The 19189-nt window shown below is 40.9% G+C and overlaps 1 protein-coding gene across 12 annotated transcripts in view; it reads right to left on the bottom strand.

The window, feature by feature from the left end:
• The window catches only part of THRB (thyroid hormone receptor beta), a 164039-nt gene that overhangs the window by 11204 nt on the left and 133646 nt on the right, over window positions 1–19189 (bottom strand). For all 12 annotated transcript variants that reach the window (XM_076331177.1, XM_076331173.1, XM_076331170.1 and 9 more), the window contains 4 exons: window positions 10291–10391; window positions 6170–6317; window positions 4160–4365; window positions 797–943 (listed from right to left, as the gene is read on the bottom strand). In XM_076331177.1, the coding sequence (XP_076187292.1) occupies window positions 797–943; window positions 4160–4365; window positions 6170–6317; window positions 10291–10391 (602 nt within the window). The remainder of the gene's footprint in view (window positions 1–796; window positions 944–4159; window positions 4366–6169; window positions 6318–10290; window positions 10392–19189) is intronic.

Raw genomic sequence — 19189 nt, 5'->3', positions numbered from 1 at the left:
AAACTCCCATGGTTGTAGATCCTCAGGGACTTACAAGACTTAAAATTATTAAAATTATTAAGATTATTAAGACTGAAGTATTATTTCAGGCTGCAGTTCTGATAACATTTTTAAGTTAGGAAAAAAATATCGTAAGTCATTGCCTCTGGTCCTTCAATAAAAATGATACCTTGGTATAAATGAGATCAGCCTAGGGCCTCTGTATTCCTAATGTGCAACCAAGTCTATGTGAGTCTATTTATTTACTGTATGTTTTACATGTGAGTATCTACCTGGAATGACAATCCATTACTCTTACAGACTCTTTTATGCACAACCTCCCTGTTCAGGAAAAGCATGCCTAGGGAATACAATGAGGCAAGTGCCATTCCTGGATAGGAATGCTTTCCTGTATTTGAAGGTTTTGTTACTGCATAGATCCAACTCCCCAATACTATACCTGCCAAGGAGCCAGAAAGCACAGAGGGAGCTGTGTGCTGGAAGATCTGATTAAATGTATCAAAGATGCTTCTAGACAGTCTCTTTTTGCTCATTTGCTTTGTTCAAGGCCACTTCTAAAGACACATTCGAGTCCCTAATGAACCATGATGACTTCTAGATGAACAAAATCAGGATTTTAGTAATCACAGGAAAAAGAAAACTCATAAAAATCCAGATTATTCTAGTCCCATCTATTTTGAGTCTCTGAGTTTTTCTGATTTTAAACATACTGAATTTTTTAGTTTCATGCCAGGAGTATTTTGAATAGTTTTTAACAACAGGCATATAAATGAGGACTGCAAGGAAGTTTTCTTACCTCACAAAACATAGGCAACTTTTTGGCAAAATCCACCACTCTTGTAATCGCTGGTGTGATAATTTTTGTAAACTGGCTGAAGGCTTCTAAATCCACTTTCCCACCTTCTGGGGCATTAACTATTGGTGCCTGCCCAATATCTTCTGGCTAAGGATATAAACAAAGATATTTAAAGGAACAATCTATCTTAGAGCAAGTATTTTATACTCTTAAAAAGTCCTGCTTGGCGACGGAAGATATGCTAAAATAAAAAATAACACTATTCACTTTATAAGTAATGCCCACTACGTCACAAAATGTGAATTTGCTTGTAAGGCATTTGTGAAAGAGGTGACTGCACAGAGAAATGGGTGACTGGCATGCTGCTACCCATCCTGTGTGGGCAGCTGCATTTTTGTGCACATGCAGTTTCTTCCTTGTGCCCGTATCTGAATATTTTGTGGCTGTAGCTTATCCATTTTTTGCTTAAAAATATAGGCATGTTCTTGTTTCTTACAGGTGCTGAGAACTCTCAAGTTCTTCTAAAAGTGAAGGGAGCTGAGGTGTCTTGTTGCTCCCGAGAAGATGCTCAGAGCTTTGCAGAATTGGGCTCTTTCACCTACTCAGTTCTGAAATCCTCCCCAGAACAGATTGCCTGGTATCACAGAGCTCCAGGCAACTGCCAAGGCCTGTTTCCAAAACTAGGCTAAAACAACTGATGACTAAGAATAGGCTAACACAAAGCTAGTCTGGATAAAGTGACTAGAATTTGAACTCGTCTGGGTAAAATTTTGGTTGAAAATCACCTTCTGCATGACTTCAGCCCAAGGCTTCTCCAAAAGAGAAAAAAAAAGTCATATTTTGAGGATTGCAATAGGGATATACAATGAAATAGTTTCAAGCAGAATCTGCGATGAGTGTTTTTTATTCCAACTGCATTTCAACTTGTTCACCTGATTTTATGACAGCTCGTCAATGTTACTGTGTATTTTAAAAAAAGACATATCAAAGCTGTTCTGTTTGCTAAGTGCAGTTGTAAAAGACCTGCCAACCACCATGCAGAGGTTTCATTTTGTTCACATTAGAGAGTCAAAAACTGGATAAGACCCAGAGAAGAAGGCCTTTAAGACTGATGGACTTCATGACATTTATATAAGGGCACTTAAACAGGGGAGGTGCTGAAAGTGCCGTCTATAATAAAAACTTGTGCTTGCCAGTTTTTTAAAGCAACACATCATAAAAGATCCTTCCACAGCTCTGTCACCAATCTGAGTCCAAATCTAACTTCTTTCAAGAAAAAACTCAGCAAAGCGTTAATAAAGCAAGCACCAATTGTAAAGGAACAATGAAGAGGACTGGGCTCAATTATCTGACGGTTCCTACTAAAAAACTCAAATAATCCCAGTTCTAGGCTCCCTCCCTCCCTGAATCTTGGGAAACTAAACCACATTGTCTGTGTGCTCATGATAAACAACCTTCGTCACTTCCAAGCAAGAAGACCAAATGCTTAAAACCACGCATAACATTGTTAGGGAGAAAAAGAGAGAACACCGTATTTTCTTGGGGAAGCCAAAAGAAGTCAAGATTGCTAGCTAAAGCTAACACACTCTAGAAGGGCATGCAACTGGAGAGCCCTTGCCACCTAACTCACCTCAATAGAAAAAGAGGTCCAGACCTCAAAGGAGCTCCTGCCGTTGAAGAACCAGCCTCAGCTGCCTAAGGACTGACCCACAGCTCCTGGGGCGTGCGGTCAGCTCCTCTTGCTCTTCAACAGCTTCTGGCAGGGGCTTTCAAAGCCCTCCACCTGGGGCTGGCAGGCCATCCTGGACTTTCCCTTCTGTGCTCACTGCAAGGTGTCAGTGAGCTCCCTACACTTGCCTTCAATCCACTGGGCTTCAGCATGTGAGCACTGCAAAGAACGAGGAGGCCATGCATCAAGGGCTGCACTGAGGGCAGTTTCGTCTGGCCTAGAAACCAGCTGTGGAAGTCACAGCTGGTTTCTGAACCGTCCATTACAGCTGCCACTCTGCCTCTGCCCCATCCGTCCCCTCTCCCAGTAGCCCTGTTTTTACATCACCTCATGCCCTGCCTCTGGGCACCCTTTGCTGGAGGCTCCCCCCTCCACTGTGACTGTCTCCAGAGCCTGAAGTCCCTCACCGACCACTTCTTACCTGGCCCAGTCCCTATCAGCTTTCTGCCCGTGTCCTCATTCCCAGCCCCAACCTCAAGCTCCCATGCTTTATCCCAAACCAGGAGATACTGAAGGAACAGCACTCCTGCCTAAGTAACCAAATGCACTATTGCAGCTGCTTCTCGGTCTGCTAAAACCAGCACCGCAAACCTTGCTGTGCAGCACCACTGGAAAGTGCTCTGCTGCTTCTTGCCAGCAATCACTGGCTGTGGTTTCCCAACTGCATGCTACTACAAACATTCAACCATTCATATAGAAATTTAGACAGTGCCACTGGAATTAACAAAACATTATAAAAGGGATCAGCTGGTTTGAATATATAATTTCTCTTAGCAATTTAACAGTGGGTCGAGATTCCCATGGTGAATTAGGCAGCAGGAGCGTAGGCTTGCGAAAAATTAGTATTCTCTATCTGATTTGGTATACACAGACTGTTAAAGACCCCTGTGTATTCCTGAAACGCAGTCTATAATCCTTCTTTTGTGCTGTATAAGCATTTTGCATTCTGCACTTATTTCCTCTAAAAATTGATTTGGAAAAATCAAATAAATCCTTTTCTGAGGCTGAGCATCACAAATCACCGTTTATTTTCTGATCCTTAGTTATAGGCTGAAAACTTAAGTCGTCTTGTACTCTGCAATCCCAATGCTATAGTGTATGTATCATCCTGCTTTCATTGAAATTCACTTTTCTTTGCCAAATTTATTTTAATTAATGTGTTCACTTTGGAACAAGGAAGCAAAACCCACAAGCTATTAATAAAAAATATCAGCTTTCACCTAAAACTTTACATAGTTTTAACACTTACAATACGTTGTATGCTATTCTCTAATAAAGACAACTATCCCTAGATATAATATATTAAAAAAGGTATGGTATGCATTATAGACTGCTACTGTTGTTAATCAGGAGTGAAACAATTTTTCTACTTTTTATCATAGCATATTAAAAGTATCCAGCTGGGTAAGCCTTAACTTAGCAACACACTGTTTATCTTTTGAAATACATGGTCTGATCAAACACTGAGCTTCAGGCAAGAATAAGCAAGTAGTAACTATAAAAAGAATCCACTTTTCATAAATGTCAATACACTGGCAGACACACGCTCTTTGGGGTTGCAGTGTTGGGAAGGGACTTCAGAAGAAAGGAAGCAACCTGGCTCCAAGAGCAGTGTAAAAGGCTACAGTCCTTACCAGAAATTTCCTTTTCTGCTTCCAGTGGCTTCCTTGTGCATTGGTGGCCACATGTGCTTCAGTAACAATTTTGATCAGCTCCCATTCCTCATCCGTTGGCTCTGGTTTGTGCCCAATGGTTTTCTGCAGCTCTTCCCGACGTCTCTTCTCTCGATTTTCTTCTATCAGCTTCCTCTTTGCCAACCGCTTGCTGTCATCCAACACCACTAGCAGGGGAAAAAGCATACAAAAATGGCAGGAAGCTCTTAAGGCTGTCCGAACTTTGGTCTTTTCTATGCCTGAGATACTAATTGATTACAAACACCTCAACTAATCAGTAAAGAAGTACTTTGATAAGACCCGCAGGTGACACAGTTCTTTTATTTCTCCCTCCAAACTTCATTTTCTCAGAAACCTGGACTGCAAAGAACGACTTACCCTTCTGGTAATGTTTTGTGTACTGCCATTGCCTTCAGTGGCTTATTCCACCAATAAAACTAATATGTAAAAGCTTTGTGAAGACTCATAGTGCTCCTATAACGGACTTGGAGTAATTCATGTTGGGAAAGATGCACTTCTGTTTTCTTTAAAGTAGTACCAGTACAGTCACTGCTCTGAGTTGTGTAGAATGTGTTCTTGTACGCCAGCAGAAGGTAACGTGGATTTAAGAAAGTGGGAGAACTTATTCACAGGAGGCTCAACTACCTGTTGCATGACACGATCAGAAACAATCTGCCTTTGGCTCTTTCCTTAAGCGCTACAAATGACGCCGTTCTGCAGCATCCCCCTAGAGCCCCGCTACTTCCAGTGATGCCAGACCCACAGGCCCCAGGGCTGCACGTCTCTGACCACCGCTGAAGGTTTTATCTCATTTTCCATGCAAACGTGAATAGGCCCTTTAAACAGACTGGCCCGCTTTAGCAGAGGAGGACCATTCTGATCCACAACTGGTGGCAGGCAGGCAGGCAGGAGCAACGAAAGCTCTGCTTACGCGCTTCTGTTCACACATTTTAACTCAAAGGTGGGCGAAACCCTTCTCGAGTTGGGGGAAGGCTGGCCTGTCTGCTGTGCTCAGTGACAGCTCCTTTGGCGCGTACGTAGGCGCAGCCCACAAAGGCCATACCAGCTTTATGGTATTGGCACCTGCTGGTCGGAACCAGACTCGGAGAAACTTCTCACTCTGTACAGCCGCTACCTGGCCGATGCTCACCACTGCCTGATGCGTCAGACTGGGCTGGAGGCGAACCGGTGACCCAGAGTTATCCAGCCCCCCCTCCTGAAGGTCTACCTGGCTAAAATGAAATTGTGTCATTTCTTCTGTTTCCCTCTAGACAGAAGACACTGTTATACATGACATTACCAATGAAAAATACTGAGTTAGAATATTTTTCGGTTGTTTATTGGGCCTTTTTTCCCCTCAGTTCTTCTGTAGAGGATTATGCCGGCAACAACCGTTAACATTAACGCACAGGGGGATTTACGTGACTTCCTCCCATTTGCACTAATTGAAGCTATTGGTGTAAATCCCTGTGCAATGGCAGGAAAAGAAGACCCCTAAGGGTTAATCTTACAGCCATATGTTCTAGTTCTTTAGAATGAGAGTCGAATTCTTTGCAGTAGATAACTTCTTCAGGGCTAAAAATAAAACAAACAACTGCAGGATGACTCATACGACGACATTCAATTTCACATCCTCCAGAATTTTCTAAACAAGATTTTTTTTTTCAAGCAAACTGTCCATCCAGATGCATTTCTCCCTCCTCTCCTCCAAAGAGTGAATTCCTACTGTTACTCAGCCTGGTAAGGCCAGGAGAAGGTGCAGTCTGGTGAAGGATAAACAAAAAATTACAGCCCTATGAGTGGTTTGATGCAATGAGCATAATTCCCCGGTACAAGTTATTAAAAACAAAAAAGTGCTGGCAGTTCTGCTCTACTTTAACAATCTTCACCAATCAACATACTTCAAGCAAACACACACATTTTAAAAAAAAAAAAAAGAGAAAAGAAAGAAAAACAGAAAAATATACTTACAATCTGTTGCCATGCCAACAAAGATACATTTTTTGAAACGACATTCCTGGCACTGATTTCTTGTTACTTTGTCTATCACACATTTTCCTTCATATTTACAGGAATAGGTTGGATGGAGGTTTTTCTGAATGGTTCTTCTAAAAAAACCCTAAGTGCAATAAATAAATACATTGGAAAGCATTAGCACTGTGCAATTTTTTCAAATTGAGAGCCACTTTGGTTTGGTAGGAATGTACCTAAGTATGCAAGATAACATACTTCATTCCATGAAGCTCTCAAAAAGGAAAAGAACAAACCAGTTTTATAGTGTATGGCGTTTCTTTTCTGAGTTTCACAAAACATTTCCTCCCTAAAAATTAAAAACATAGACATCTTAGGTAAGTAAAGGCATAAGTAATGCTGTCTTGAGGGACGAATGCTGTCTACAAGTCTTCTTGAAGTCTTATGTTTCTGTGTGTTAATTTTTTTTGTATTTGAACTAGAGAGTTTATTTTGAGCCCCTTTCTAAATTAGATAATCGTTTTGAAGGATATTAAGAGGCATATACATACTTTTAATTAAAAAGCAGCTTCTGCAAATAGTAAGAATGGTGGTCTGTATGTGCTACTAAAGGATTAAGGACAAACAGTTCTACTCCTTTCTTTTCATCAAAGCCAAATAACCAACCAACCAAATCTGGGCAATACTAAGAATTTTGCAAACACAATTTACACAATCTTTGAGTTTCATTCTAAATAATGGATTCATAATTTTAAAATTATCTGTATTTCTGAGAAGAGGATTTAATTCGTATTTAGCACAGACCTCTCTATTCAAAACAAACATCACCAATAAAAACCCCTCTATACATAAATCCATTCTATCTACCTACCTACCTAACATAATATAGATCTATATTGCCAACTGCAACATGGATGTGAGGTCAGATCCTAAGCTCATGCAAACTAATGTAGCTCTGCTGAATTCACTGATTTATACACCCCATAGACCCTGGCCTTAGGTAAAGAAATCAGATACAACTTATCTCTGAACATTACGGACCTAATCCTGGTACTAATTTCAACATGACTTTTTTCATTGACTTCCGCAAGAGCTGGATAAACTTCCCAAGACCGCAAGATATGGACAAGATAGGCTGTAAAGCAAGAAATTTAGACTTCACTTTAATTTCAAGTTTCACTATTGTTTGAGACTGTCTACATTCAGCAATGCAGCTTGGGACCACCTTCACATAGAGAACACGCTGGAACCCCGGTCCTGTTTGACTGAGGCCACTGAGAATGGCTTTGGTTTCAGTGAAAACAATGGCAAAATTCAAATGAGATTTTACCTAATGAATAGTCTCTTCAGCTGGGATTTTGTTTAATGAATAGTCTCTTCACTTCACTAGGCAAAAGGTCTGTTTTTAATCATGTTAAATAACATCCGGTAAAATCTTATAGCAGTGTGTAATTTCTTTTAACACAGAATGTTGAATTAAGACGTACGGAAAAGTCTTCAGCTTGAGCTCCTAACTCCAGTGAAGACAATGAAGAGCCTTGTCCTCATTAGAGTTTTATCTTACAAGATCCAGCTCGAGTTAAGGGTACAACTCTTTCTGCCATAGTAACGGTAAGACCTGAAATCTCAATTAAACTGAGTTGCATAAAGCATGTGTGTGAGCCTTTGCAAGACTGGGACCTGTTGGGTCGAGCCAAAATCCAGGAAATCACAGGCAAGATGTCCTTATGTGGGGTTTGGATCAGGTCTCAAACTCTCATCTCCCCAGCAATTGGATTTGGATCCACTCTCAACCCTGTGACAGGGTTGTCAATTCCTAGAGACAGGACCTGCCCCTCTCCTCCCTGAAGATCAAAGATGGCTCTGGCCAACCAGGGACATGGAGTAATCTCTAGTTACAGCAAGAGATGGAAAAATCTCAGGAAGTGGTACTGAACTTCTGTTTTCCAAACCTTGCATGGGACTTAACTTAGCTCTAGCTTTACAATGGCAAGGCTCTTCACCACCTGTGTTGTGGTGAAGCAGATTCATCAGCACATTTCATCTTCCCATTTCTTTGCACGTCTCAGAAACTTTTTCTCAGAAACTTTTTGCAAAAAACCTCTTTGATCACCTCTAGATACAATGTGATAATGAAGCTGCTCTCTATATTTGTCCAAACACTTCATCACAGAAGTGTTATTTTCATCAATAAAAGAAAGCACATTTTATTGTAAGGCAACTACTCTTTTCCTAAATTCTTTTACTATGCACCTATATAGCAATAGATGCAATGGGTACAGTCTGGAGAAACATTTCAGTGATGTCAGAACTCACTGTTGGTTTATTTGTGTTTAAATTCCTTTCAATTTACTCTTCAGAAATCATGTGTGAGGATGCTTTGTTCATGAAAGCACTTGCCAAAGCAAATTTTTGGCTGTCAGCCCTGATTAATGCTGTTACAAAATTAAAGCGATTTTGAGTGGAAGCAACTAGTAAATGTCAAATTCCTTGAGAATTGATTACATATAACTTTGCTGGTAAATCATACAACTTCAAGTGTGTATGCAGATCCTCCAAAGCATGGGTTGAAATTGTCCACACAAAAAAACCCACCTTGTACAATGAATACATTTGCAAGAACAACAACAAATCAAAACGAAACAAAACAAAATGGTCTGTTGTAAGCCAACTATAAGTAGGAGAAAGAAATTAATTACTTTTTGCAAATCGTTAGCTCAGTTCCTTGTGCACATAAGCATTATTTTAAATTGTACATCAGACAGAGGAACGGTATCTGAAGATAAAAGTAGATTTTGTATGCTGTATCTTTAAAATAGCTGGTAGGCATAAAAAGAAATATTTCAGTTGGAGTAACAAAAACCTTAGTAGGAAAGCTGGCGAGAGAGATAGCTGTTCAGCTGGGAGCAAAAGATATTTCATAATGCCACAATGTCGCTTACTTCTCATTATATCTGAATTAAGTCATATTCATACATTTTATGTATTGTTATCATCTGGTATATGGGATGCAAATGTGTCAGAATCACTTGTTCAGTACCAGTTTTTTTCAGATATAAATATTTTTTCATACATATTATGTATATATGTGTATAAAACCATTATGAATATTACCATGAACCTGCTATACATAGGATATTTAGGTCTTTCTGCATTTCATAAATGTAACTTAGGGCAATGCTGTACAACTGAAGGAACTACTTCAACACAAGAGTTAGGGTGATGGAGAGCTCTAAAGCCAATCCAAACCCAAAATCTCAGATCCAAATATTCCAGACTTTGGGGATGAACAGAATACGACTTTTGTGGCTTAGTCCCATGACACCAGTCCATGACATGTGTGGTCCCATTTGTTTAGAAAAACATAATAATTTTTTATTTTCTGCAGGAAAGAATAGCTTTCCTACAGAATCTCAAGCTATTCAGGCAAATTTATGGCAGTGAAATCATGTAAGATGTGCCTGATTGTGTTACTCAATTTTTTCTTTTATTTACTTGCCCAAAGCAATCTCTTTTTTTAATTTTGCATGTAGCTCTGGAGATGCAATTTAGGGCTGAAAGCACATTTCAATGTGCTTAAATTAAAGAAGCCAAAATTTTTTTGAAACTGTTTAACTGGGTGTCAATGCTTCCCAAAGTGATGGATGTTACTGTTGTATGAGCATGTGGAAGGGATTTTGATTTTTGCTTCTTCGCAGTGACGATGAGAGGCACTGGAACACTGTTAATCGCTACAGACTCTTCATGGCCATAGGCAGAATCTCAGCTATTGCATAAACAGCTTCACTGGAGGTGCTGGGAGTGTGCTGATGTATGCTGGCTGAGAACACGGCCAAAGAAACATTAAAAAATGGAAATGTAAAAGCTAACAGTTAAACAGCAACAACAAAAATCTAAATTTCTCGTTTTCTTTTCAGAAGCAAACACTGCAAAAATCAACTCTATTCCTTATGCATATGAAGAGCAGCGGCATAGCCAGATAGGGCTTATCATCAGTACTGGATGTTCTTATTCGCTTCTAATCTGTCTTTGTTTAATTTGACAGCACAGTTCAGGAAGTCTGTATAATGGAGGAGCTGGAGAGCTATTTCTGATTCCCACTTTCCCACTCTGCCATTTACCTTGCAACCTTCGCAAGTGATGCAGCGATAATGATATCCGGTGGCTTTGTCCCCACATACTACACATAGCTCATCCTTGTCTAAGTAACTGGGTATATACCCTGTAAAGAAAAAGAGGATGTGGCATGTAAACTCGATATAAAATGATATGATACATTTGATATAAAAACATATTAAAATCCATTGCAGATCTTGTCTACCAGCCCCATACTTCCGAACTCACTGAATTTCCTGAATAAAAAGCTCATACTATGTTACAGACTTATGTAAACATAGTCTAGAATATCTTCTACCTTTCAGACTGTTTCAGCATCTACTGGTCAAGAGGGAGAAGTCAGAACATGATTGCTCTCTCCTGAGTGAAATACTACCTCAGAAAAATAAATATTTTTACCTCAAAAGCTTTGATGTGAAAAAATAAATAACAGCGAGATATACAGTATATTTCTCTTTTCTGTTTCACAAAAAACCCGATATACGTGTATACTGAAGATGAGACTCCAGGTTGCAGGGTGAGTCAGGGACCTGGTCGTAAGAAATATTTACTGAGAGATTGTTTGTTTCAAAACAGCTCCACAGGTGTGGTTAGAGAAGTACCAGCAACAGACAGCCCAAGCAGTATTGAACATACCTTACCTGGGCGTGTTCCGCAGGAACATTTAATATAGCCTGAATTTAGGGCAAAATACGTGGGCACTCAAATATGTGTGTGTGTGTACGTGCATGCGTTAGAATGACATTTTCTCTTCTGAAGTGGCTTACCAGACACGCAACAAGTGCAATCAAATATTACTGCTATGAAAAACATTGGCAATGCTTGGTTCTTTTCCCACAATGACTTTTGTTTTGATAACATAACCAAACCAATTCTGATGGCAACCAAAAAGTAATTCTAAACTAAAGAGAACTTTGAAACAGCGTAAAACACAAACCTTTCAAAATAAGTGTTCCCATGACTCAAAATTAATGGAGTTATGGTACATAACTTTTCCTTCTGAAAAATCCCTCTGTAAGGATGTAACATAGAGATCTCAGATTCACTTGGAGGGGAGAGAGGAAAGTGCAGCTATTTGTGTAACCGCGTAAGATTATTAAAGTGTCGTAAATATTTCACAGAAGCCCAGGATGGCTGAGGTTGGAAGGCACCTCTGGAGGTCATCTTGTCCAGCCTCCCTGCTCCAGCAGGGACACCTAGAGCCTGTAGCCCAGGACTGTGTCCAGACAGCTTTTGAATATCTTCAAGGATGGAGACTCCACAACCTCCATGGGCAACCTGTGTCAGTGCTCGGTCACCCTCTCAGTGAAAAGGTTATTTTCTTGTGTTCAGATGGAATTCCCTGTGTTTCTGTTTGTGCCCGTTGCCTCTTGTCCTGTCACTGGGCACCACTAAGAAGAGTCTGGCTCTGTCTTCTGCCTGGGGGATCAGGTATTTATACACACTGATAAGACCTCCCTGAGCCTTCTCTGCTCCAGGCTGAACAGTCCCAACTCTCTCAGCCTCTCCTCGTACAACAGACGCTGTTTCTTCATCATCTTTGTGGCCCTTTGCTGGACTCACTCCAGTATGTCCCTGTCTTTCTTGTATTGGGGAGCCCAGAACTGAACCCGACACTGCAGATGTGTTCCACCAGAACTGAGCAGAGAGGAAGGACCACCCTCCTTGACCTGCTGGTGATGATCTTCCTAATCCAGACCAGGATGCCGTTGACCTTCTTGCCTCAAGTATACACTGCTGGCTCATGTTCATCTTGATGTCCACCAGGAACCCCCAAGTACTTCTCAGCAAAGTGCTTTCCAGCCAGTTGGCACCCAGCCCATACTGCTGCATTTATTATTCCTCCCCCGGTGCAGGATTTGGCATTTCCCTTTGATGAACTTCAAGAGATTCCTCTCATCCCATTTCTCCAGCCTGCTGAGGTTGCTCTGAAAGGCAGCACACCCATCTGGTGCACCAGCCACTCCTCCCAGTTTTGCATCACCTGCCAACTGGCTGAGCGCAAATTATGAGTGCAATGAGGGAGAGTCCTTTGGATGTGGCTGCCTGTAACATTATCCCTTGCCGCTGGCTCGCTGAACCCATCTGTAGCATCACACGTTAGACTGGACTCCAAGCTTGTTGTCTTTGTGCAGCCCTCAAACCAGTATGGCTTGGTACAGCGCAGGGACTCAGCACCACCACAGGCTCACGGACAGCAACCAGCAACAAGACTCAGGGCAGCAGAAGGCTGTTGGAAGATGCTGCAAAGGGGTTGGCCGTCATCTTCCTGTGACTAACATGCCAGAGGGTCAGCTCAGTAACAGACAGCTTAAATGAAAGTGCCTTCCTAGGGCTGCACTTGCCAGAGGTTCTCCAGACAGAAAAGCCCAAATCAGAGAGAAAATACTTGAAAATAACTGAGCTGAAAATAATTGAACTTTCTGGGGGCTGGTGAGTGGATTAGGAGAAAGTAAAGAAGAAGGCAGAAAGTATTTGTACGGTCTACTTTGTATGTCTAGTTTGAGCATAATTATGAGAACCTCAAATTATAGAGGAACATACATCCCTTTTCTGCAATGCTGGGAAGCAGGAGCACTCTGAAGCCATGCCCGGGTACCTGCATCTCAGGTTTGCCAATACTCCTACTGTCATCTGAAAGGGGAGTCGGGGAATGAGCAGAGATCTTACTGATGTATCACACCAGTCTGTAATATGGCAAAAGATCAGATTTACATTCAGGTTGTATTTCTCCACTGTGAACAAGTTGCGTTTGGATAAAGGCTGGTGGACATGTGGAGCTGGTTCTGTGACCTTGAGGGAAGAGAGACAGCGGGGTTTCAACTCTAATTTACATCACTGACTCCTAATGGACATTATGCCAGTGGGGGATTAGCAGAGGCTATTATCTCCATCCTGCCCCCCTTTTGCTCACACCTGCCTCTGCACATGCAACACACACACAACACGGAGCTGATAGAGGAGGCAGCAGAGTCAGCAAAGGGATGCAGAATTTTCCACTAAATTTCTCGTAAAGGTTAATGGATTCTTGTTATTGCTGATTACTGCTATTCATGAAACGCAGACTTAGCGTAGCATAGACTATGTCCTCTAAAATTCAGTATCCCTGGTTTGCTTCCTCAAGAATTACTTCTGAATTAAATGCCTTGATATTTCATTAAGTATATAATCTGGTTAGTACTGCTCATGTAATGGCAGCTTTGTTCTACTGGAGGAGCAGACCACTTGTCTAAACCGCTTTCTTAAATATATACAGTAGCTTGCACATGTAACCACTGGTGTCCATCTCCTTGGTTTCGTAACTTTATCTAACCCAGGAAACAGTCTCCAATCTAGCAGAAAAGACAAATTTCCCACAGACACTCCTAGTCAGAAATTAAAAACGGCATCCTTGCATCCAACCACATTCCCAATTTTGCTGTATCGGAAGTGTTAAGTGCCAGCTATTTAAGCTACTTAAATGTTAAATGTTATGTTCATCACTTTTCCAGGACTGTGCCCATGTCACAAGGTAAGCACATACTTTGAACTCTTCTACTGATTCAACAGGAAACATGGATAGAAAACTTATCCCAAGAAATCACTGGCAATAAAAGTGTGCAATAAATATCTTTTTTCTTTCTATTACAAATCTGAGAGTGATATCCACACTTTTGTAAATTTTTAACCCTCGTTCCAACAGCTAATGGGGTCAGAAAGTAAGAAAATTGGACCTTCAGCAGTGTTTTAAAAAGATATAATTCAGACAAACAGACATTATGCCAAGAGGAATAAGGGGACCTACATTCAGTTCGTACGAACTGTAATGTCCACTGTAAATAATTTCTAGTAGTTTCAAGTACCCAGTGTGACCTCTGTATAAATTCACTGCAATTTCATTTGTAAGACGTGCAGATAAGCAGCCTCAGTGCATTTGTGCTGCTACTCAGAGTTAGAAACAGGATCAGCAGGAGGGAATTCAACGGTGTTTTTCTAAAGTTGGTACCTGCATGGAAGCTGTGAATAGTGCAATGGAGATACCTGGGGAAGCCGTGGATGGCAGCGGAGTTGTGTGTTGGATGGTTTGAAGAAGAAGCAGAGCAACAGACTTCTCTCACTCCTTGCAGCACTTGGGGAAAACAGAGGAGGGGCAGACTAACAGGGACTTGCCTCTCACATCAGCAAGTACTTTGGCATCTTATGTGTTTAATAACTCTGAACCAAAATTAAAAACTCCTGCGTGGAAGAAGCAGGTGCTGTCTGGACAGAATAACCCACGTGCTCTCTTATGAAAGAAGAATGATGACAAATCTCATGGGAACATTGGGTAGGCTCCTATTTCTGGTGTTCATATTTCATCCTGTATTTCTTGGTCAAAAACTACTAAGTAAATAGCTAAGGGGAACCATTCAAAAGCAACACCAATCTCATTGAACTGTACAATAATAACCGGTATGGTTCCTTGGTCTTTCAAGCCTCTGTCTGGTGTGTTATAGCATCCTCACGCACCATAATGTGATCCTTAAAGTTAACTTTATCTGTCAAGTATGACTTGACATTGTTCATCCCAATACCCACCTTGGATCTTTGCTTTGAGCGGAGAACACCAATGAATGACCTTGACCTGCCATGTCTGGTGTCTCCCCTGCAGCCTGAAGTAACTCCTTTGCTCCCCAGACTCCCACCTGCCAGTCCGCCTAATCTTACTGCCTTGGCAAGGCTGAGTACTCAGCAGGACCAGTTGCCTGTATCTAGAAGAATAGGTTGTATAATCCATTATAACCAATCTTGATGGTGATTTACAGTATCTTTTAAAATGTAACTGCAGCTTTGTAGAGGTATGGCAAGAAACAATTCCCTTCAACAGGAAAACGCGCAGAGTTTGCCCCAGCAGCCGTAAGGTCAGAACGAGATCTGCTAACCTATGCAGTCATCTGAGGTACTCTGTTTCATTAATACTGTATGCCTACACTCTCAAATTACCGTTTGCAGGAATGATACCTTAAAGCAGTATATGTGACCCTGCACAGTGTAACAGATTGGAGAGACACTAATGAGACACTCGGTGGCTATTCTTGACTCCGCCCCCCGCAACAAGGCAAAGAAAAGCTACTTAAATGAAAACAACCCCTGAAAAATGATACTGTTTTTTCCCTCTGTACCTGGCACACATTAAAAAAAAAACTTGTTTTGAGAAAAGTAACGAACCGATTTCAGTTTTGTTGAAGTATCGTTGCACAGACTTTACATCTCCAGGTCTCTCTCTGTACAGATGACATAATATTGGCTTAGGGATTAAACCACACCTTAAAAAAATTCTAGGACCCAAACCGTATTTGACTACCACACAGGGATATGAGTGACATCGATGCAAACAAACTATGTCTGTGCACCAGATGTTCCTCATTAGCTTGTTTCTGATTCACCATAGGCTTATACCTTGCAAGCAGAAAAAGCCATTTTTTGCTATTGCACAAGGACACTTGTGTTTTAAGACCATTATTCAGTATTTTGATTTTCACCGTACACTGGCAGAGTCATGTGTTAAATATATTCCCTGAAATCTTTCTTTCTCCCATCTGGTATGGTTTCCGTGACTAGAGACCACTCACTAAAATGAGGAGTTCAGGACTTATCAGTAAGCTCGCATTCACTTACTAGACACTGCAGTATGAAAATGAAAAAGATGAAATTAATTACTACCTTGAGAATCCCCAACTGTATTAGAACTGAAAAGAAAATTCATACTGCTGTTCTACTGATTCCATAGTCACACTGTAACTCTTTGCAAATTAGAAAAAATTAAAAGAACCATCCAGATATCATTCTTGATACGCTTGTGTATAAAAAGCTTAAATAGAGTGTTTATCGGAGAAAGCATACAGCTGAGTGAGAAAAAGCATACTCCATTCTTGTTTGTGCTATTATCAATATTGATCTGAAAGGCTGGGTTGATACACTGATCCTTGTTTCCCACTTTCTTTAAACTGCTCCCACTGAGAAAAATTGCTTATTTCTCCATTGAGCTTGGAAGCACCGAGAATGTTGTTAAACAAATTCACACACTTCTTGTTAGCTAACTGCCTTGCTTGTCCAGAATTTTGATCTTTGTTGACATTCTTTGATTGCGGGAATTACTAAAATTTGGCAGGAGATTCTGCAAAGATAGAATTTGGAACATTTTTTATAGCTTCTTTTCCCTCAATGACTTTTCTATGGATTAACCCTGTTCTTTGGGCTGAGTCAGAAACCTTATCAACAGTAGTGCATTTTGCACAGATGTGCTGAAAACATTTTAGCCCAAACTGTGTTATCACTTAAACTGCTGTGATCGGTACCGTACTTGCATCCATTACCAACTGCAGGTATAAAATGCACTACTGTAAGAGTCAGACCACGCAATTTTTTTCCCCCAAATTATTTAAATGTTTTTAGAGACCATAGCTTAGTATCGCAAGTAACTTACTTATTTAGAAATCTAAGCCTCACCGAACATCAGTTTTACTGCTGATGCAAAAGCAAAGTATGACTTAGTTCCCTTTCCCATCCTTCGTTTGGTTGTGGAAGGGTTACAGAAAAAGGAGCTGAAAACACTTTTTCCACTGACATTTTTATTAAAAAAGAAACATGTAATTCCAAATGCATAATGATTTGCTGAATAAGATGCATTTTTTCTGATCAGTGCTATCTCCTTAGATGGGTGGTGAAGAGCAAAATTAATCATTTTTAAGCCCAAAATAACTGTTAACATACTGGGAGCTGCTCTGCTGCAAAGGCCAAGATGACAAATGCTCGGTGTTTTTGTAAATTGATTATATGCACATATACTCTCTGCACTGATGAGAAGACATTTTGACATAACCTCCACGTTGCATTTTCTTAGCTATTCAGAAAGTACCCTAATGTTTTCACACCGCTGAGAACTCAGTTTGGACTAATTCAGTGGCATACTCTAGCAGTCATACAGTACGCATTCTCAGCTGCATGTAAATTGCCTGAGAAAATATAAAGGGGAATAATAATGACAATTACAGTTATAATAATAACAACAATAATAACTTTCAAAGCCCCATTCTCCCACCACACCAAGAGCCCTTAAAAAGGCGGCATTAACCTCACCTTGTGTCTGGGAAGCAAGGCGAGACGCCGGGCTGAGGAGCCGGCACTGCTACAGCCCGACTGAAGAATTCCCACCTGCAAGCCCTTGGTTTGGGGGGCAGCCTCTGATTACTTCTGGTCCGCCTGCACAGAGCCTGAAGTTAAAGCCTAACTTCATAGACACCTGCGGGCATCCTTCCTTAACTTTGTCTGGGAAATGACTGTGCAAAGGGACGTGAAAGCCAACTCTCATCCCGGTTTTAACTTTGCAGACCTATTTCCCACGCTGTCCAAATGGCCAAAACACCGCGCACACACCAAACGTGGGGATACTGAGGTTTCCGGACCTCTGTACATATTTCTTTTGTATTTTCCTGACTGCACTAACTCTACCCTGTCACTGGGTACTCCTCCTCACTGTACGGGCGGTGTGAGGGATGCTTTTGTCTATCTGCAGAAGGGGAGGGTGGCACGGGCTGCCCCGGAGCATCACCCGTCCAGTGTGCAGTGCTCCGAGCTCACCACGGCCGGTGGCACCGTAAGAGGGGAAAAATATTCCAATTTAAGCTCTCCAGGACAGAACTGGGAATAGAACCTCGTTCTCACGATGGCGAGCCCTGTTCTGCTCATCAGATTTCACAGACTCACGTAGAAAACAAAGCGTGTCTGGCTGCCTGTCTCCTACGGTAGGATCAGGTCCAAAAGGGCTTCCTTAATAAAACAGTAAACTCTTGCACGAATATTGTGCTGCTACCTTTTAACAGCGTACACTACAGCACAAAAGATAACAGAGCAACAAGCAGATGCAAAGCTAAAAGCACACCTCCACCCCTTGATTTTCTGGAGCACAATTTTCTTCTTTAAAATTCAAGTCTTTCATCAGAATTTGTGACAGATAATCAGGAAATAATAGTTTTTAATGTACTGTAATAACTGGAGCAGCTTAAGTGTTTTCTTATATTTTAGAATAACTGGCTATACTTTCTAAATACTTATTTTTTTTCCTTTAGTGACACATTGTTGGGGTCTTTGGTTCTTGTTTTTTAAAGATATTTTCTGAATTCTTTTAAAGTGACATATAGAGAAGTAATTAAACTCCCCTTCATAAATGATAATTTTTTCAGCATGTAAAATGTTGATGTTTTTTTCTTCCCAGAGGGAAAAGAAGACTTTAACTATTTAATACCTAGCAAAAAATTTGATAGGAAAAGACTCCATGTGCTACTGTAAAGTACAATCTGATTCGAACGGCATATTACTGAGATTACTACAAATTTCAGGGAACTAACAGAAATACCAACTGCAACAATCAAGACTCCTCATGAACACCTACTTAGGCACTTAATTTTGCTTTAATGGGCTATTACCAAGGCTTCTCTAACAAACTCCCTCGTCCCCCCCAAAATCAATTCTGGATCAATACAGACACACATGCCCTGTGTAGAGCCTTCTGTTCTTAGGACAGGATTAAAAGAGTCGTTAGTTTTACGATAGCTTGGTTAAAAGATGGAAATTAAAAAAAAAAAAAAAGAGAAGATGCAGATGTCCCACACAGCTTAGATCTCTTCTGCTTAACAAACTCAGCATTTGCAAAGGTTTGACAGAAGGGAGGCAACTTTTTATTGATTATCACAGTAATAAGGCTCTAAAGAATCCCAAAGCACGTTGCTCAGCCTCCGTGAATGAGCAATTAAAAGCCTGCTTGAGAGCCGGCTTCCCCCAAAGTTCACTGCCATTTCTCAGTGAAACTGAGGTAGTAGAAAACAAGGGCAGACAAGCAGATTATAAAAACAACTCTGTATTCCTTCAACCAAACAAGTACAAAAA

Source organism: Aptenodytes patagonicus, chromosome 2 (genome assembly GCF_965638725.1).
Source record: "Aptenodytes patagonicus chromosome 2, bAptPat1.pri.cur, whole genome shotgun sequence".
Taxonomy (NCBI): Eukaryota; Metazoa; Chordata; class Aves; order Sphenisciformes; family Spheniscidae; genus Aptenodytes; species Aptenodytes patagonicus.
Note: the sequence above shows the minus strand (reverse complement) of the source record. Positions and strands in the feature narration are given on the sequence as shown.